General features: G+C 38.8%; 1 protein-coding gene across 2 annotated transcripts in view; it reads right to left on the bottom strand.

Annotated features, from left to right (window-relative positions):
• Positions 1 to 21,971, bottom strand: part of LOC122446562 (cytochrome P450 2C31-like) — a 142,606-nt gene that overhangs the window by 69,869 nt on the left and 50,766 nt on the right. The window contains exons 7-9 of one of the 2 annotated variants that reach the window (XM_043476957.1): positions 20,101 to 20,288; positions 17,346 to 17,487; positions 13,864 to 15,300 (exon numbers count right to left, since the gene is read on the bottom strand). In XM_043476957.1, the coding sequence (XP_043332892.1) occupies positions 15,119 to 15,300; positions 17,346 to 17,487; positions 20,101 to 20,288 (512 nt within the window). In that variant the 3' untranslated portion in view covers positions 13,864 to 15,118. Of the gene's footprint in view, positions 1 to 13,863; positions 15,301 to 17,345; positions 17,488 to 20,100; positions 20,289 to 21,971 lie in introns of those variants that run through there. The other variant, XM_043476956.1, reaches the window with a different exon arrangement.

Here is a 21,971-nt window from a genome sequence, read left to right as displayed (position 1 = left end):
CATATATATGTGTTAGTATGCTGTAATGTTCTTTTATCTTTCTGGCTTACTTCACTCTGTATAATGGGCTCCAGTTTCATCCATCTCATTAGAGCTGGTTCAAATGAATTCTTTTTAATGGCTGAGTAATATTCCATGGTGTATATGTACCACAGCTTCCTTATCCATTCATCTGCTGATGGGCATCTAGGTTGCTTCCATGTCTGGCTATTATAAACAGTGCTGTGATGAACATTGGGGTGCACGTGTCTCTTTCAGATCTGGTTTCCTCAGTGTGTATGCCCAGAAGTGGGATGGCTGGGTCATATGGCAGTTCTATTTCCAGTTTTTTAAGAAATCTCCACACTGTTTTCCATAGCGGCTGTACTAGTTTGCATTCCCACCAACAGTGTAAGAGGGTTCCCTTTTCTCCACACCCTCTCCAGCATTTATTGCTTGTAGACTTTTGGATAGCAGCCATCCTGACTGGTGTGTAATGTACCTCATTGTGGTTTTGATTTGCATTTCTCTGATAATGAGTGATGTTGAGCATCTTTTCATGTGTTTGTTAGCCATCTGCATGTCTTCTTTGGAGAAATGTCTGTTTAGTTCTTTGGCCATTTTTTGATTGGGGTATTTATTTTTCTGGAATTGAGCTGCAGGATGTTGCTGTATATTTTTGAGATTATCTTTGTCTGATTTTTACATTTGCTATTGATTTTCTCCAATCTAGGCTGTCTTTCTCACTTACTTATAGTTTCTTTTGTAGTGGGAAAGCTTTTAGTTTCATTAGATCCCATTTCGTTTAGTTTTGCTTTTATTTCCAATATTCTGGGAGGTGGGTCATAGAGGATCTTGCTGTGATTTATGTCGGAGAGTGTTTTGCCTATGTTCTCCTCTAGGAGTTTTATAGTTTCTGGTCTTACATTTAGATCTTTAATCCATTTTGAGTTTATTTTTGTGTATGGTGTAGAAAGTGTTCTAGTTTCATTCTTTTACAAGTGGTTGACCAGTTTTCCAGCACCACTTGTTAAAGAGGTTGTCTTTTTTCCATTGTATATCCTTGCCTCCTTTGTCAAAGATAAGGTGTCCATAGGTTCGTGGATTTATCTCTGGGCTTTCTATTCTGTTCCATTGATCTATATTTCTGTCTTTGTGCCAGTACCATACTGTCTTGATGACTGTGGCTTTGTAGTAAGAGTCTGAAGTCAGGCAGGTTGATTCCTCCAGTTCCATTCTTCTTTCTCAAGATTACTTTGGCTATTCGAGGTTTTTTGTATTTCCATACAAATTGTGAAATTATTTGTTCTAGTTCTGTGAAAAATACGTTGGTAGTTGATAGGGATTGCATTGAATCTATAGATTGGCTTTGGGTAGATAGCATTTTGACAATATTGATTCTTCCAATCCATGACACGGGTATGTTTCTCCATCTGTTTTTGTTGTCTCTTTGATTTTCTTTCATCAGTGTTTTTATGTTTTCTATGTATAGGATTTTTTGTTTCTTTAGGTAGATATACTCCTAAGTATTTTATTCTTTATTGTTGCAATTGGTGGAATGGTATTGTTTCCTTAATTTATCTTTCTGTTTTTCTATTGTTAGTATATGGATGCAAGGGATTTCTGTGTGTTAATTTTATATCGCTGCAACTTTTAATATTCTTGATTAGTTTAAGTAATTTTCTGGTAAGGTCCTTATAGGGTTTTCTATGTAGAGGATCATGTCATCTGCAAACAGTGAGAGTTTCACTTCTTCTTTTCCTATCTGGATTCCTTTTACTTCTTTTTCCTGCTCTGATTGCTGTGGCCAAAACTTCCAACACTATGTTGAATAGTAGTGGTGAGAGTGGGCACCCTTGTCTTGTTCCTGATTTCAGGGGAAATGCTTTCAATTTTTCACCATTGAGGGTGATACTTGCTGTGGGTTTGTCATTTATAGCTTTTATTATGTTGAGGTATGTTCCTTCTATTCCTGCTTTCTGGAGAGTTTTAATCATGAATGGGTGTTGAATTTTGTCAAAGGCTTTCTCTTGCCATCTATTGAGATCATCATATGGTTTTTATACTTTTCAATTTGTTAATGTGGTGTATTACATTGATTGATTTGCGGATATTAAAGAATCCTTGCATTCCTGGGATAAAGCCCACTTGGTCATGGTGTATGATTTTTTTAATATGTTGTTGGATTCTGTTTGCTAGAATTTTGTTAAGGATTTTTGCATCTATGTTCATCAGTGATATTGGCCTGTAGTTTTCTTTTTTTTTGTGGCATCTTTGTCTGGTTTTGGAATTAGGGTGATGGTGGCCTCATAGAATGAGTTTGGAAGTTTACCTTCTTCTGCAATTTTCTGGAAGAGTTTGAATAAGATAGGTGTTAGCTCTTCTCTAAATTTTTGGTAGAATTCAGCTGTGAAGCCATCTGGTCCTGGGCTTTTGTTTGCTGGAAGATTTTTTATTACAGTTTCGATTTCCTTGCCTGTGATGGGTCTGTTAAGGTCTTCTATTTCTTCCTGGTTCAGTTTTGGAAGTTATACTTTTCTAAGAATTTGTCCATTTCATCCAAGTTGTCCATTTTATTGGCATAGAGCTGCTGGTAGTAGTCTCTTATGATCCTTTGTATTTCAGTGTTGTCTGTTGTGATCTCTCCATTTTCATTTCTAATTTTGTTAATTTGATTCTTCTCTCTTTGTTTCTTAATGAGTCTTGCTAATGGTTTGTCAATTTTGTTTATTTTTTCAAAAAACCAGCTTTAGCTTTGTTGATTTTTGCTATGGTCTCTTTAGTTTCTTTTGCATTTATTTCTGCCCTAATTTTTAAGATTTCTTTCCTTCTACTAACCCTGGGGTTCTTCATTTCTTCCTTCTCTAGTTGCTTTAGATGTAGAGTTAGGTTATTTATTTGACTTTTTTCTTGTTTCTTGAGGTAAGCCTGTAATGCTATGAACCTTCCCCTTAGCACTGCTTTTACAGTGTCCCATAGGTTTTGGGTTGTTGTGTTTTCATTTTCATTCATTTCTATGCATATTTTGATTTCTTTTTTGATTTCTTCTATGATTTGTTGGTTATTCAGAAGCGTGTTATTTAGCTTCCATATGTTTGAATTTTTAACAATTTTTTTCCTGTAATTGAGATCTAATCTTACTGCACTGTGGTCAAAAAAGATGACTGGAATGATTTCAATTTTTTTGAATTTTCCAAGACCAGATTTATGGCCCAGGATGTGATCTATTCTGGAGAAGGTTCCGTGTGCACTTGAGAAAAAGGTGAAATTGATTGTTTTGGGGTGAAATGTCCTATAGATATCAATTAGGTCAAGCTGGTCCATTGTGTCATTTAAGGTTTGTGTTTCCTGTTAATTTTCTGTTTAGTTGATCTATCCATAGTTGTGAGTGGGGTATTAAAGTCTCCCACTATTATTGTGTTACTATTAATTTCCTCTTTCATACTCGTTAGCGTTTGCCATACATATTGCGGTGCTCCTATGTTGGGTGCATATATATTTATAATTGTTATATCTTCTTCTTGGATTGATCCTTTGATCATTATGTAGTGTCCTTCTTTGTCTCTTTTCACATCCTTTATTTGAAAGTCTATTTTATCTGATATGAGTATTGCGACTCCTGCTTTCTTTTGGTCTCCCTTTGCATGAAATATTTTTTTCCAGCCCTTCACTTTTAGTCTGTATGTGTCTCTTGTTTTCAGGTGGGTCTCTTGTAGACAGCATATATAGGGGTCTTGTTTTTGTATCCATTCAGCCAATCTTTGTCTTTTGGTTGGGGCATTCAACCCATTTACATTTAAGGTAATTATTGATAGGTGTGGTCCCGTTGCCATTTACTTTGTTGTTTTGGGTTCACGTTTATACAACCTTTCTGCATTTTCTGTCTAGAGAAGATCCTTTAGCATTTGTTGAAGAGCTGGTTTGGTGGTGCTGAATTCTCTCAGCTTTTGCTTATCTGTAAAGCTTTTGAGTTCTCCTTCATATCTGAATGAGATCCTTGCTGGATACAGTAATCTAGGTTGTAGGTTATTCTCTTTCATTACTTTCAGGACGTCCTGCCATTCCCTTCTGGCCTGGAGGGTTTCTATTGATAGATCAGCTGTTATCCTTATGGGAATCCCTTTGTGTGTTATTTGTTGTTTTTCCCTTGCTGCTTTTAATATTTGTTCTTTGTGTTTGATCTTTGTTAGTTTGATTAATATGTGTCTTGGGGTGTTTTCGCCTTGGGTTTATCCTGTTTGGGACTCTCTGGGTTTCTTGGATTTGGGTGTATTTCCTTCCCATTTTAGGGAAGTTTTCAGCTATTATCTCCTCGAGTATTTTCTCATGGCCTTTCTTTTTGTCTTCTTCTTCTGGGACTCCTATGATTCGAATGTTGGGGCGTTTCACATTGTCCCAGAGGTCCCTGAGGTTGTCCTCATTTCTTTTGATCCTTTTTTCTTTTTTCCTCTTCTGCTTCTTTATTTCCAACCATTTTAATCTCTAACCATGCACTTATCCTATCTTCTGCCTCCGTTTATTCTACTCTGGTTCCCTCCAAAGTGTTTTTGATCTCATTCATTGCATTAAAATTCATTTTTAATTGACTCTTTTTTTATTTTCTTCTAGGTCTTTTTAACGTTCTTGAATCTTTCATCTTGTTTCAGGGCTATTTATCTGTAACATCCATTTTGTTTTCAAGATTTTTGGATCATTTTTATTATCATCATTCTAAATTCTTTTTCAGGTAGATTCCCTATCTCCTCCTCTTTTGTTTGACTTGGTGGGCATTTTTCATGTTCCTTTACCTGTTGGGTATTTCTTTGCCTTTTCATCTTGTTTAGATTGCTGTATCTGGGGTGGGCTTTCTGTATTCTGGAGGTCTGTGGTTCCTTTTTTTTGTGGAGGATTAACCCAGTGGGTGGGGTTAGACGATTGGCTTGTCAAGATTTCCTGGTTAGGGGAGCTTGCGTCAGTGTTCTGGTGCGTGGAACTTGATTTCTTTTCTTTGGAGAGCAATGGAGTGCCCAGTAATGAGTTTTGAGATGGGTCTATGTGTTAGGTGTGTCCTTGGGCAGCCTGTATGTTGATGTTCAGGGCTATGTTCCTGCTTTGCTGGAGAATTTGCGTGGTATTCTTTGCTCCTAAACTTATTGGCTCTTGGGTGTGGTTGGTTTCAGTGTAGGTATGGAGGCTTTTGGATGGTCACTTATTACTTAAAGTTCCATGTAGTCAGGAGTTTTCTGGTGTTCTCAGTATTGGGCTTAAGTCTCCTGCCTCTGGATTTCAGTTTTATTCTTCCAGTAGTCTCAGGACTTCTCCAACTATACAGCCCTGATAAGAAAACTTCTAGGTTAATGGCTAAAAGATTCTCCCCCGTTAGGGACACCCAGAGAGGTTCACAGAGTTACATGAAGAAGAGGAGAGGGAGGAGGGAGATAGAGATGAACAGGAGGAGAAAAAGGGGGACTCAAGAGGAGAGGGACAGATCTACGCAGTTGTCTGTTCCCAGAGTGTTCTCCGTAGCCCAGTCACCTACAAGGATTCACAGAATTGGATTGGGAAGAGAAGGGGAAAGGAGGAAATAGAGGTGTTCTGAGGTAGAAAACAGAGAGTCAAGATTGGAAGAGAATAATCTTCGGTTTAAAAATAGGGCTTCTCTTCTTTTTTTTTTTTTGTAAGGTTATAGTGTATTGAAAATGAAAATTAAGGAGTAGTAGAGGAGTACTAGAGGACTTTAAAAGAAATAAGAGAAAAAGAAAAATAGAAAATAGAAGAGAAAAAGGAAAGAAAAAAAAGAAAAAAAAAGAAAGAAAAAGGAAAAAAAAAGAAAAAAAAATTTTTTTTCCCCCTAATTAAAAAATCGTAAAAGTCTGTGGAAATGAAAGTTAAGGAGTAATGGGGGAGTAATAGGGGATTTTAAAGGAAAATAAAAGAGAAGAAAGAAAAAAGAAAAAAAAGAAAAAAAGAAAAAATTTAAAAAAAAAAAGAGAGAAAAAAGTAAAATTATATCTAGGAGTTTCTCTGGAGCTGTTGCGGTCAGTGTGGGTTCGGCTCAGTTTCAGATAGCTCCTCGTTCCAGCTTACGCTTCTCGATATCTACAGGCCCCTCCGGTGTAGTCAGCGTTTCCTAGAGGGATTTTAATCTGTTGCACCAGTCCCTTCTGAAGCGGTTCCCTTTGTTTATTTGGCTTCTGTTTGCCGGTCTCTTCAGAGCCTCATCTCCGCCCTGACACAGGCGGGCGGAGGTGGACTCTTACTCAGGTAGCTAGTTCCGTCGCTCCGCGGGGCAGGGAGGGGCTTGCGCTGTGGGGACAGGCTTGCGCCGCGGGGATGGGCCGGGGCTGCCGGGAGGGGCTGACGCTGCTTTCTCCGTCTGTGCTGCTCAGGCTCCCGGCTGTTCTATATGGAGCGCGCCCCGCGCTGCGCGAGGTTCCAGCCCTCGGGTGTTCCCCAAAAGCGCGGAAGGAAAAGCTGTGCCTGCTCTCTGTGCCTTCCCCGTCAGAGCGGTCCAGGCAGCCAGGGGCTTGGTGGGCGCACTCTACCCAGGTGTGGTGCGCCCCCTCCCTTCCGCGGACCCAGACTCAGTTTCCGCTGGCGCCAGTCGGCCACGCGCCTTCCGCCCTCTGCGTCCCCAGCCCCAGTCCCCGCCCGCGCCGGTCGGGTGCCTGCGGCCTGTGTCTCGCCGCGACCTTCCCCTCCCCCCTGCCTCCGGCGGGGCTGGGCCGGTCCGCAGCCTGCGAGCTCCTCTCTGGACCCTCTCGGTCTCTTTGTTCTGCGAACGGCTGGCAGTGTGTTCGGGCCGGTTAATTTACTCTCTCTCTTTTGGTCTCCCACAGTTCAAGTTGGAAACTCACAGAAGTTCCCTCCGATTGTCCTCAGGGCACTCGGGCCCGGACCCTACCCCAAGCAATGCCGCCTAAGAGCTCCCGGGACGGATCTCCGTCCTTAGCTCTTTTGTCTCACTTTTTATCTTTTATATTTTGTCCTACCTCCTTTCGAAGACAATGGGCTGCTTTTCTGGGCGCCTGATGACCTCAGCTAGCAATCCGAAGTTGTTTTGCGAAGTTTGCTCTGCGTTCAGTTATTCTTTTGATGAATTTGTAGGAGAGAAAGTGGTCTCCCCGTCCTACTCCTCCGCCATCTTGGCTCCTCCTCCCCGCAATATTGCTTTTTATTTGTCTCCTAACACAAAGGGAACAAGAGCAAAAATAAATAAACAGGACCTGGTTAACCTTAAAAGCTATTCAACAGCAAAAGAAACCATCAACAAAATAAAAAGATAATCTACAAACTGGAAGAAAGTATTTGCAAATGATATGGCCAACAAGGGGTTAATATCAAAAATATATAAACAATTTATAAAACTTAATATAAAAAACCCAATCAAATCAAAAAGTGGACAGAAGATCTGAACAGACATTATTCCAAAGACACACTAAAGGTTAACAAGAACATGAAAAGATGCTCAACATTGTTGATTATTAGAGAAATGAAAATCAAAACAATGAGACATCTCATACCTGTCAGATGGCTATCATCAAAAATACCACAAATAACAAATGTTGGAGCAGATGTGAAGAGGTGGAAATGTAAATTAGTGCAACCACTAAGAAAAATATCAATAGTATGGAGGTTCCACACAAAGCTAAAATAGAATCAGCAATTCCACTCTTGGGTATTGTTTTGTTGTTCAGTCACTAAGTTGTGTCTGATTCTTTGCAACCCCATGAACTGCAGCATGCCAGCCTTCCCACTCCCTATCTCCTAGAGTTTGCTCAACTTCAGGTCCATTGAGACAGTGATGCCATCCAACCATCTCATCCTCTGTTGCCCCCTTCTCCTTTTGCCTTCAATCTTTCCCAGCATTAGGATCTTTTTTCAAGGAGTCTGGTCTTCGCATCAGGTGGCCAAAGTGTTGGAACTTCAGCTTCAGCATCAGTCCTATCAATGAATATTCAGGGTTGATTTCCTTTGGAATTGACTGGTTTGATCTCCTTGCAGTCCAAAGGACTCTCAACAGTGTTCTCCAGCACCACAGTTCCAAAGCAGCAATTCTTTGGTTCTCAGCCTTCTTTATGGTCCAATTCTCACATGCATACACACATGGCTACTAAAAAAAATCATAGCTTTGACTATATGGACCTTTGTTGGCAAAGTGATAGCTCTGCTTTTTAGTATGCTGTCTAGGTTTGTCACAACTTTTCTTCTAAGGAGCAAATGTCTTAATTTCATGACTGCATTCACCATCTGCAGTGATTTTGGAGCCCAGGAAAGTATAATCTGTCACTGTGTCCACTTTTCCCCCATGTATTTGCTGTGAAGTGATGGGACCCAATGCCATGATCTTAGTTTTTTGAATGTTGAGTTTGGGGCCAGCTTTTTCACTCTCCTCTTTCACCCTTATCAACAGGCTCTTTAGTTTCTTTTCACTTTCTGCCATTAAAGTGGTATCATCTCCATGTCTGAGGTTGTTGATATTTCTCCCAGCAATCTTGGGCATATCTTGGGTATATATCAGAATAAATGAAAATCTGAATTTGAAAAGATACATGCACCCCAATATTCCTAGCATCACTATTTACAATAATGAAGATATGAAAGCAAACTAAGTGTCAGTCAACATATGAATGAATAAAGAAGATGTAGTATATGCATATAATGGAATATTGCCCAGTCATAAAAAGAATGAAATTCTCCCAATTACAGAAACATGGATCGACATTAAGTCAGACAAACAAAGACAAATACTATATCATACCATTATATGTGGAAACTAAAAAATAATACAAACAAATATGTGTGTACAACATAAGGAGACCTACAGATATATATACCAAGCTAGTGGTTACCAAAGGAAAGAGACAAGGGGAAAGGTCAATCCAGGGCGTGAGGTTAAGAGATACAAACTACTATCTATAAAATAGATAAGCAACAAAAATATACTGCATAGCACAGGGAATTATAGCCACTACCCTGTTACAACTTTTAAGGGGGTATACTCTACAAAATACTAAATCATTATGCTGTACATATGAAAAATATATTATAAACCAACTATGCTTAAATGTGTAAATAAATTTAAAATTTTTTCATATATCCATAAAAAATAGAGAAAGAAAGAAAAAGAACTCATACAACTCAATTTAAAAAAATACTCAGTTTTTAAAATGGGCAGACGTTCTTATATGTGGAATCTAAAAAGAAATGATATGAATGAACTTACTTACAAAAGACTCACAGAGAAGGAACTTATGGTGGCCAGGGGAAAGGGATAGCTAGAGAGTTTGGGATGGACATGTACACACTTCTATATTTAAGATGGATAACCAACAAGGACCTACTGTATAGCATATGGAACTCTGAGGGGTATTTAAGGGAGAGTGGATACATGTATATGTATGGCTGAGACCCTTCACTGGTCACCTGAAACTTTCACAACATTGTTAATCAGCTATAACCCAATACAAAATTAAAAAGTTTTTTAAAAATAGGCAGATGATCTGAACAGACATTTTTCCAAAGAAAGTTTCCAAATGGCTAACAGGTTTGTTAAAAGATGCTCCACATCCCTAGTCACCAGGGAAATGCAATAAAAAACCACAGATAGACATCACCTCATACATGCTTTAATGTCTATGATAATTATGGAATAATTGTGGTAATTATTCACAATGTATTCATATATAAAACCATTACATTGCACCTTAGATATGCTCTTTTCTGCCTTGTATTCTCGCATTCTTTCTCTTTTCATCTCCATAATTTTTCATCATACTTGCTACTTTCAGATAATTCCAATGCTTAGATTTAACAGGTTTTTCTTTCTATTGTCTACTTTTTATCCTCATACTTTTGTGTGCATCTTGTTTTTTATGTCTATTTTATTTTTTCCCTTGATAAAATATTAACACAAAATACCTGCAGTAAAGTGTATTAACCTTAAGTGTACACTTTCTACATATATGTACACCTTCCTAAGCACCATTTACATCAAAATCTAGAACATGTTCTTATACCACAGGAGGCTCTCTCACTTCCTATTCCAGTCTATTTACCCCAGACAATAAACCCTTATTCTGACTTCTCTCAATGAAGGTTAGTTCTGCCTATGCTAGAAAAGAACAGAAACAGAATCTTACAGAATGTACTTTTTGGTGTCTGGACTCTTTCGTTCAACCTCATCTTGGACATTCTTCCGTGTTTCCACAAGTTGCAGAGGATTGTCTTTTTTCATTGATGGCAGTATCCTATTCCATGAATGTGATGTGATACATTTACCCACTGTTATGCTAATAGACATTGAGTTGATTCCAGTTTGGAGCTACTAAAAAGAAAGCTATTGTGAACACTTTTTTTCCATGTGTGATCTTAGATACACGCTGACATTTTTCAAGGATATACAGCTTAATGTCCTCAGGCTCCAGGACCAGGCAGATGCCTAGCTTTAGAACATATGGTAAACATTTCAAGGTTTTGGAACAGTTTATCCTCCCACCAAAATATATGGCAGGTCTAGTAGTACCACTTCCTCATGAACACTTGGAATTTTCAGGACTTTTAAAAAATTCTGGTAAGTACATACTAGTAATCCATTGTGATTTTAATTTTTATTTCCCACATAACTAAAAATGTTGAGTACCTTTTTTCATATTTATTGACCACATGGATATTCTTTTCTGTGAAGAATTTGTTCACACATTTTGCCCATCTAACAAAATATCTGAATGGAAGTCTTTCCTTTTACTGATGTAATCTGAATGTAAGTCCTTCATTGGATTTATTCAGTGTAAATATTTCTCCCAGACTCTGGCTAGCTTTTTGATGATATTAAATGATATCTTTTGATGAATAGGAGTTTTAAAGTTAAGTTAAATAAAGACCAATTTGTTGATCTCTTATAATTAGTGCTTTTTTTTCTGTTTTGTTAAAACTTTGTCAAGCTCAAAGTCATAATGACTTTCTCTTATGTTTCACAGCAGAGGCTTTATAGTTCTATTTTTCATACTTTTGTCCATGATCCACCTCAAACAAGTGTTTGCAAGCAACTCGTAAGGAACAAGTTGATTTTTTCCAATATCCATTTCATCTAGCATTAAGATTATTCTTTCCAGCTAAATTAAGTGGCACCATCACATGGTCATATAAGTGTGAGTTTATTTCTAAAGTTTTTTCTATTCTAATGCATTTCAAGTTGTTATTCTTGTGCCAATACCATATTGTCCTAATTATTATAGCTTTAAACTAAGTCCTCATATCGGGTGTAAGTCTTCAACCTTTATTCTTCTTTCTTTCTTGATTATATTAGCTTCTTTGTATTTCCACACAAATTTTAGATCAATTGATCAATTCAGGAGATCTGATATTTACTGAGAATTCATTGAATCTCTACTTTGACAGAATTGACACTTAAACAATACTGATTTTCTAAATTTATCAACATGGTATAACTCTATATTTGGGTATAATTTCTCCCAGCAACGTTGTGAAATTTGAAGTGTTGAAGTGTTTCACGTGATTCATTAGGTTCAGCCCTAGATATTAGCAGGGAGCAGTTAGCTTATTTTAAATGGTTCTTCATCAATATCATTATTTAATTATTTGATCTTAGTACAAAGCAGTACAATTCCTTTTTTTCAATTCATTTCTTTATTAACCTTGTAGCCAGTTCTCAAAGCCATTCTACTTTGCCATCAGCAGTGTACTTCTATTACACTCTCAAATGTAACATTCTCGAGATCTAAGGAGGACATGCTTAACAGTTTGCTTTGTTTATTTTTGTTTAGCAGCTCCTTGGAACTCACATAAAGTTTCTATTGATGGCCACTAAAGACCACTCAGTTAGCTTAGTGCACATCTAATAATTGGACAGATATTTCCTTAGTAGTTTTAGGAACAAAACCAGCACCTGCTGTTTGCAAGACACTTCATATATATGTTGGAGCATGCCTTCAACATGCATCCAGACACTTTATAGTTCTGCTGTATCCTTCACTTCCTTCTTGCACAGAACCTCTGGGTTTGCCAGAGGTGAGAGTTTAGGATCTTCTCCAGTCTTTTCAGAACATTTGTAGATTTCTAATGTCTCAGGGAGTTGGACATGACTGAAGTGACTCAGAAGAAGAAGAAGAATGTCTCAGGAGGGCTTCCCAGGTGTTGTTAGTGGTAAAGAACCTGCCTGCCAAGGCAGGAGACATAAGAGATGAAGGTTCAATCCCTAGATCAGAAAGATCCCCTGGAGGAGGGCATGGCAATCCAATCTAGTATTCTTGCCTGGAGAATCCCATAGATAGAAGATCCTGGCTGGTTATAGTCCTTAGGGTTGTACAGAGTCAGACACAACTGAAGTGACTTGGCATGCACCCACACAAAGTGTCTCAGGAATTCATCAGGTTTTCAAAGCCTTCCTTCCACGAATATCTAATTCCTCAACTTTTCCTTTTAAGCTCTTTCGTTAGTGTACTGATTTCTATAGTTTCAGGCATCTACAATATTCAAAAATTGCCCCTGATTGTTTTCAACAAATGTGTCTGTGGAAAGGCTGTTCATACTGGGAAAGCTCTGAGTCAGATCAATCCTGAATGTAGTCTTCCACAGGGACCACAGGCAGGTCAAATAATAATGATTCTCTGGGAACAGGGTTTTGAAGGAGTTCCAGCTCAACTCACTGCTTCCTCTTTGTGGGTAACATATTGTTGATGCTTTTCACCATGATTATAGTCTGTAGCATTTCAAGGCTACCTCAAAGCTGGGAAGATAGAAGGGAATGAGGCAAAACATGACAAAACTCACTCTTATTATTGAGGTTTATCCATTTTCTTGAAGAAACACTGTGCAGATTGATGCACGTCTTGGCTAATGGCCAAAGATCTGAAGAAGCAGACCTGATAATTTTTAATTGTGCTTTCATTGTTTATATCAGAGAATTATTAGAAGTCATTACTCCATACCACATTTGCTGACATCTTTCAGTCTAATTTTGAAAGGAAGTAATAAAAAGTGGATACTCTTACTTTTTTCAAACTTACGGGGTATGGGTTCAATACTTCACCATTAATGAAAATAGTTTCTAGGATTTTGGAGACATCTTTTTTCAGAATTTTTCTCAATTTACAGAGAATGTTTATCATGAAAAAATCTTGACCATTATCAAACTTTTTACATTTACTGAGAAGGTCACTTGTTCTATCAGCTAGGTTAGTGTTTATGCTACACATTGTACATCAAATATGCAATGATAATCTGAGGCTCTGGGTGACATTAGTTTTCTCCAGCAGAAAGTATGTTCCAGCAAGCAGAAAATGTTTAGGGGTGAATCAATGTAATTAAAGCAATGTTTAAAATTACTTAAAGATGAACTCTAGTCTTATAACTACTGTTCAACTTCAGGTTTATTCTTAAGGCTTATTTGCAGATCTTCATAACCTTCAGGCTTCAGCTGAAGTTGGAACATTTACTTGATCCTTCTTACTTGGCAAGCTCTAGACTCCATTTTTTTTCCTACAAGCCCTCAGAACCTTCAAAATTTTTTATGGTTTCTAAAGCTCCTACATGACATTTTATAGTCAGGCCTTCAGACTCTCAGCTCCTGATTTCAAATCAACAATCACTTCAAAGGTAAAAGCACATCAAATAACAGGCTTCCTAATATGGATTTCCCAAACCCTCTGCTTTCTTGTCCCCAGAAATCCTCACAATTTTGAACACTCTTCCCTGCTGACAGATATATATGTACATAGGCATGTGTTTGTGTGCGTGTGTCTGTGATGAGCCAGGCAGAGGAAGAAAAATACAGACATAAATATAGGTTATATCAAGTTTCTGGTCGTTGCAATTATATATTATTTGTAGGTGATAAAATTTCCTACTTGAAAAATCCATGAAAGCTAACTAAAGTTACTAAATCTACCAAAGAATTCAGTTCTCAACATATAAAAGGGTTTGGTCAAATAGTCTTTCTATTTCAGTCATGACAGAAAAGTAAAGAGATACATACTTTTTAGGGCATTATTCTTCAGTATTCATGAAAAACAAAAATGCACATTTATGTGCAGACACTTCACTTCTAGCAAACTATCCTTAAGACGTAGTACAGGAATAATAAAAGATATATGCAGATAGGAGCATTTCTATATTTTTTATGTATATATATATACACATATATGTATGTATATATAGAAAATATATATTTTTTCTATATATATATTTCTATATTAACAAAAGTTCAAAATTGATCTAAATATCCTTGAATGCTAAGATAATTTTTAAGATTATTACAGGCATGAAATATGGTATTATGAGATACATTTATTTATATAGATTGTGAAAGCATCTGTTGCTATTATCTAATGTCACCAAGAAGTCAGAGATATATAATAAATAATACGTACATACGCATATACCCACAGAAACACACATGCATATTTCTATGTGTGTTCAACCACAACCATAAATACATATTCTTTTCCTTCTTTTTTGCTTTAATATGTCTGTATATCTGTAATTGGGTCTATGTGTGGGTCTGTGTTTAATAACTAGGGGAAAAGAGAAAGGACAGCCTTGAAAATAACCAGCAAATGTAATTTTCATCTCATGTTATCCACTCTAGCTGGAGCAATCTTCTTCTAGTTTCTTCCTGCCTGTATGTATGTATGTGTCTGTGTGTGTGTATATATATATATATACACACATATATAAAAACATATACATCACACATATAATTACACTTTAATGAACATTGAGAAAAACAGAAATTATACATGCCAAACTGTCAAGAGATTACTCCCCTGAAGAGATAGTAGCAGTAAGAGATGAGTACATTATACATATGTATTTTTTAACACATGTGATAATTTACCACTCTAATTTTTAAAAAATCAAAATATGACATTTACAGGTACCTTTCCACTGTAGATGAGATACAGCTTAAGATCTCAGGATAGAATTACAAAAAACATTTTATTGGAGACAAACAGTGGGCTGTATTTCATGAAGCAAAACTTGAACTGAATCTTAAAGAAAATCAGAAGAGACAGGTCTCAGGAATGTCACTCCTGACATTAGGGAGAGGTGGATCATAGCTAACAGAAGGGGCAAAGATCATCAGCTTGTGTAGATAGAGCGGGAGAGGCTTGTCTGTGATCTGGCAGCAGCCCTTTCTTCAGACTGGAATGAAACAGACCTTGTAGAAGTGTGGTATAGAGCCTGACCCTTTCAGAAGTGGTGTAGTGTCAATGTTCTTCGGATCAACCAGAGGTTTCAAGGTAAAATGCTGTAAAATGCTGACAAGGAGTAAAAACAGCTCCATGCGGGCCAAGCCTTTTCCAACACAAACTCTTTTTCCTAAAAAAGACACATAAATGAAATATTCATATAATTTTCATTTGTCCTAGTGCACAGGGAGGTGTAGATAAATAGGAAATGAAAGAATAGAGTAAATAAATAAATAAACTAAGGAAAGACCAAATAACCAATGGCTTCTCCTATTTATACCAAAATCTGGTCTGCTCATTCCCTCAGAACATATTTCTGTGTACATTCTATTCATATATTTTTAAAAATCTATTCTGTACACCCACGTAGGAATTGCTTTCCTGAGGGTGGCCAGTGACATTTTTCTACACTAACACACACACACAGATATGCACACACACACACACATATACACACACAAAGACATATACACACACACACTCATCCCAATTGGCATGAGGCACACTATATGTTTTCCATCTACCTCCAACCCAAGTCTCAACAACAGGTTTATTTCTCCTCATCTGAGTCCTAAAAAAATCTTGACCTTGCCATGTCCCTGTATTAACACTATTTTAAGAGTTTACCCATATCAGGTATAAAAAGAAATGTCACAATCTAGACACAAGTATTACTACATGCTCACCAAGCCCCAGACACATAAGCTATTTCAAGTGTCAGGAATTTCCAGTCATTCCTCCAACTGAAATACTCATCCCCTCAGCTCTGCCAGCGGAGCTTCTCTACATCCTTCTAGATCCAGCACAGGTGTCATTTATTCCATACAAATATCTTTGATCTATTCAGGGGAATATAATTTACTCCCTCACTGGTATTCCACAAGACTTATTAATGCTTCTAATACAGAATATTTCACATGAAATCATAATTATTCCTCTCTCCCACACACTGGAATATAAGCTCGTAAGGTAAAGCCTTAGATCTTAAAATGGTAGCACAATGTCAGGACAAAAACAATCCCACAAACCCTGTAAATTGAGCAGAAATCTTGAGCAGGCTCATTATGTAACAATGGACCCAAAATTCAGGAAGAAGATAAGATTAGCAGGGTCTCTCTTTGCGATCACCTCTGGGCATTGTTATGTGTATGTTTCTCCATCTTCCCAGATCCATTCTGTTTGTTTTTCTTTTGCACCTACTCTGTGTTTAGGAAGTTGATTTCTTTGGAATGCATGGCTCCAGTAGTTAGTCACCTTCTTCACTGTGAGTAAACTCAGAAGATTAAACATTGAGAATGTTAGGGTATGTCCTCCCTCAGTCCCAGCCTGTCAGGCCACAGTTTCAGCAGTGGCTGTATTCTCCAACCTACAGACCCATCTCCTGCTGAGGCATCCATTCTCTCTTTGCTAAAAATCTGCTTGAGTTTCAGCAACATCATGATGATGGTAACATCATCCTACTGATGCCATCCCTGAGTACTTGACCACTCCTTGCCACTTCCCTTAATCGTGTCCACACCTCTGAAAACAGTCTCTTCATTAAACTGTCTAAAGTATCTTAACTCTTTCTTTCAAGGACCCTGACAAATTGAAGGAAGATATTAAGTATAAAATATTTCTTCCTGCAAGAAAACTTCTTTTATTCTCCAACTACTCTGCCCTCTGCCCTGTCCCTCAAAATGCAACATTCAAGAGCTTCTCTCTCTGGGTGCTGACAGAAACCCTTTGAAGAGTATTTTCTCTCTGGAGTATCCTTGCCTTTAACCTGCATTCCTCTTTCTTAGAGGAAGGATGCATCTGTTACTCACATTTGTGTCTCTGAACCTGAGTGAGCATGAGTCTACTGCATATAAGGTATGTAGACTACATTGAGTGAATTGACTCATTCATTGAGTGAATTGACTTCATTCAGTGAATTGACTTCTCAGGGCAGGGGAGAAAAGTCTCAGTGGAACTAGACATCTAGGAGGACCTCTTACGATACTCAGGAGTGGGTGAGAGAGCAGAAGTCAAGAAATACAGCCTCCAATCCAGTGAGAAATTATCTGCACTTTGGGAGTGGTGCCTCTGGTCTCATGCAAATGACAATTTGTCCAGCCCAGACTAGCCTCCATGCAAAGCCCTTCCTTCTCTCCTTTCACCGCTGACATACAAACAAAAATGAAGCATCCTTGCCTGCTGAAAAAGCCATGAAGTAGTCACTCTTCTTAAAGTTACCACTTTTATCCAGGAAGTGACCAGGATCAAACCGCTCTGGGTTGGGAAACTCCTTGCCATCGTGCAGGACAGAAGTCAGAGATGTTAATATGATTGTGCCCTGAGATAAAGACAAACAGATTAACGGGATTATAAAAATGGTCATGGAGCTTGAAAAAAAGCACCTTGTCTAATCCTTTCCTTTTGTAGATGAGATGACTGAGGCACATACAAAAAAGTTATTCTTTCCATGTCAGAGAACAAATTAATGACCAAGCCTGTGCTGTGCTTAGTCACGCAGTCATGTCCGACTCTTTGCAACCCCATGGACTGTAGCCCACCAGGCTCCTCTGTCTATGGGGATTCTCCAGGCAAGAATTATGGAATGCTGTGCCCTCCTACAGGGAATCTTTCCAACCCAGGGATCGAACCTAGGTCTCCCTCATTGCAGGCAGATTCTTTACTGTATGAGCCACCAGGGAAGCCCAATGACCGAGCCTAACTGGTCTTAAATCTTATAATGCCAGTTCAGGGCACTGTTAAAACCTGACTCCAAGACCATCATCTTCAGCTTGTAGCCTACCTGCTGCACTTGCTTTCCAGTAAATTAGAGCAGCTGCATTTTTCTTGACAAAAAAAAACCAAAAAACAAAAACCATACTGTTTAAACGTGCTGATGTCACTGAAAATCTAGCTCTTTCTCAAATATGACGTCTTCTTCAAAACTACATGAGTGGCCATATTTTTGAAAACCATTTTATTCTCCTACAAAGATGAGAAACTGGTAAGCATTCTCTCCTCCTGCTATGGTTTTTCAATGTATTTGTTGAATATTCTTCTGGAAATAAGATGGCATTTCTGGTTTCTTGTAAGGTTTCCTAAACTCAGAGATACCATGTAACATAATGATTTAGTTTAGTTTTCAGAATCAATTGAACATTTCTCTCTACTAAATTAATCTCTGTGACTATAGGCAAGGGTTTTGGGGGGTTTTTTGTTGTTGTTGTTTTTGTTGTTTTTTTTTTTTTTTTTTTGCATTTCCGTGTCTTATTTCCATCACTAGTAAAATATAAACAGAGAGTTCCCTGGTGTCTAGGGTTCAATCTGTAGCTTAGGTTTCATCCCTGGTTGGGGAACTGAGATCCCACAAGTCTCTCAGAATGCCAAAAAAACTAAACTAACAACAACAACAAAAATAAACAATAAATTTGATTATTTTATTATATAATGAAATAATATGTGAAATACTTTTTAAACAGAAGTTATTACCACAAGCTAAAATGCTCAATATTTTGTTATTGTTATGATAGCAAAGATTTTATTCATAATATCTTGGAATCATAATAATAAAGAGACAAAATTCAAATTCAGTTCCATCTGAATGCCTTCTGGTATATTTCATGGCCTTTCCAAATACACGATATAGTTCTCACTCCAAAACATCAATTGAAAGACAAACTGTCATTTCTATGTGGGCAAATAAATAAAATAATCAAAATTGCCGGGAGAAATATCAAAAACCTCAGATACGCAGATGACACCACCCTTATGGCAGAAAGCGGAGAGGAACTAAAGAGCCTCTGGATGAAAGTGAAACGTGAAAAAGCTGACTTAAAACTCAACATTCAAAAAACTAAGATCAGGGTATCCAGTTCCATCGCTTCATGGCAAATAGATGGGGAAACAGTAGAAACAGTGTCAGACTTTATTTTGGGGGCTCCAAAATCACTGCAGATGATGATTGCAGCCATGAAATTAAAAGACGCTTACTCCTTGGAAGGAAAGTTATGACCAACCTAGACAACATATTAAAAGGCAGAGACATACTTTGCCAACAAAGGCCTGTCTGGTCAAGGCTATGGTTTTTCCAGTAGTCATGTATGGATGTGAGAGTTGGACTATAAAGAAAGCTGAGCGCAGAAGAATTGATGCTTTTGAACTGTGGTGTTCAAAGGGATTCTTGAGAGCCCCTTGGACTGCAAGGAGATACAACCAGTCCATCCTAAAGGAGATCAGTCGTGGGGTGTTCATTGGAAGGACTGATGCTGAAGCTGAACTCCAATACTTTGGCCACCTGATGCAAAGAGCTGACTCATTGGAAAAGACCCTGATGTTGGGAAAGATTGAAGGCAGGAGGAGAAGGGGATGACAGAGGATGAGATGGTTGGATGGCATCACTGACTCGATGGACATGAGTTTGAGTGGACTCCGGGAGTTAGTGATGGACAGGGAGGCCTGGCGTGCTGCAGTTCATGGGGTCACAAAGAGTCAAACACTACTGAGCAACTGAACTGATTGAGTTGGTGACAATAATATCACCCTGATGAGCTGCATGGTCTTCTAGAAGTGATCAGTAGCTCAAATGCAGGTAGGGAGGAAGAAAACTGTTGCACTGGACTTTTGACAAGTGAAACAGAAGGGAGGTGCTTACTGATTAAGTGGTAAGAGTAATAAAACATACACTGGAAAATAGGGAGTGGACAGAAGAGTAGCTTAATGAACAGGCAGAATATGGGACTAACAATGTACTGAGAATCCTGTGGGAATATAAGCACTATTATATTTATTAAACTGTATTTACAAACTAAAAGGAAAGGAGCATGTGGTCAGAGGGTGAAATACCTGAGACACGACTGTGTAATACCTGTAGACAATTAGGCAATCTATACTTCTACTGCTGTGATAGCTGAAACCTAAGAGTCTTAATGAGGAGTATAAATGAAATACCTCTCACCTTGGGAATGAGATATTCTCTGAATTTAATGTCCTGAGCTGCTGCATGGGGTAGGTTGTTGGGGACAAGGTCAATGTATCTCTGGATCTCGTGGATCACAGCATCTGTGTAGGGCATGTGGCTCCTGTCCTGCATGCAGGGACTCCGGTTTCTGCCAACCACACGGTTAATTTCTTCCTGGACTTTAGCTGGCAAGGTAGAAATCAGATTTTATGTGAAGTGATAAATATAATTTTATCTTCTTAATGATGATTACATTGTGGTAGGATATGGAGAGAAGGGAAAATTACATGTGTTTCCCTACAAGGGAAAAAAAGAAACAGAATTTCAGTGTCATGGGCAAACTGGAATTTCATTAGAGACTTAAATACACATGCATATAAAACACAGTTACATCATGAAATTCATTTCTCAATTCTGATTCTCTCCTTTGTGTATTTTTTAAAATAATCTCAGGGACGTGGGATCTCAAAGGCTCACATCATGCAGTTTAACCATTTTGTTTATGTCAGTTTTATTTTATGATAGTTCTAAGAGAGTAGAAGTACTCCAAGCAGGAAATGCTTAATAAATGGACCAACTGAACAAGATGTTTGGTTGACTCAACACATAAGAATAATAAGTAAGTTAAGGGAGAATATCCAAGATGATAAAGTAGAAAGACTCTGAGATCCCCTCCTCCCACAAGCATTACAAAATGATAAATACAATGATTTACAGAACAACTATCAATAAGAACAACCTGAAGTCTAAGAGAAAAGTTCTTCAACAACTAAAGAACTAAAGATGGAATCATGTAATGCATAGGAGAAGCAGAAACAGCACAGTTAAGACCGTACACCCAGGTAGGAGACCCATGAATGGGACAATTATAATTACAGAGGTTCTCCCCGAGGAGTGAGGGGTCTGAACCCATCACTGGGCTCCCTAACCCACGAGTCCTGCACCAGGAAGATGAGCCCCCAAAGCACTTGGTTTTGCAGGCCAACAGGGCTTATTTCAGATGAGCTAGGGAGCTGCAGGAAGTAGAGACTCCACTCTTAAAGAGTGTATACAAAATCTCACCCACTCTGGGACCCAGAAGCAGGAAAAGTAATTTGAAAGGAGCCTGAGTCAGACCCATTTGTTGATCTTGGACAGCCTCCCAGAGAGGCACGAGGCAGCTGGGGCTCACCTCTGGAACACATATGCTGGTAGCAGCTGTTTTAGACAGCTAATCCCAACACATGGACATGGATGATAGTAAGAGCAGTTTTAGAATCTTCCCTCTGGCTTATTTTGCCAGAACTTCACATCAGCCAGTTATTACCCATTCTTGGATGTGGGAGGCCAAGCAGCTAGCTGGGCTGGCACATAGTCCTATCCACCAGCATGTCGGTTACTATAGCAGCCCTGAGCCCCAGCTGCCCCTGGACCCAACTCCACTCACCCGTTGGGAGACACCAACCCCGGGTCCCCCAGGGCCCCCATCCAGACAATGGGCAGGCCAACTCCAACTCCAGGATCCTCAGGGTCCTACAGCCAGAGAACACAGGATCTGGCCTCCCCCACCAAGATACCCAAGACCCTGCAGCCAGAGAAGCCAGGATGTGGCCTCATACACACAGAAGGCAGGTACTATCCTCAAGACTCCTAGGGCCTGATCCACCAACTAGCAGGCCAACCTCAGCCCCAGGACCACAGCAGTCCTGCAGCCAACCATGTCAAGATCCAGCCTACTCAACAGCAGGTCAGCACCACTAGAAGACATCTTGGGCCCCAGGCTCACCCAACAGCAAACTCACACCCAATTCTAGGAAATCCCAGAACTCTCTGCCAGCCATCTCAGGAAGAGACCCTGGACCCAGCTCTAACCACCAGAGGGCCTGGAC

This window comes from Cervus canadensis, chromosome 8 (genome assembly GCF_019320065.1).
Source record: "Cervus canadensis isolate Bull #8, Minnesota chromosome 8, ASM1932006v1, whole genome shotgun sequence".
NCBI classification, from domain to species: domain Eukaryota; kingdom Metazoa; phylum Chordata; class Mammalia; order Artiodactyla; family Cervidae; genus Cervus; species Cervus canadensis.
Note: the sequence above shows the minus strand (reverse complement) of the source record. Positions and strands in the feature narration are given on the sequence as shown.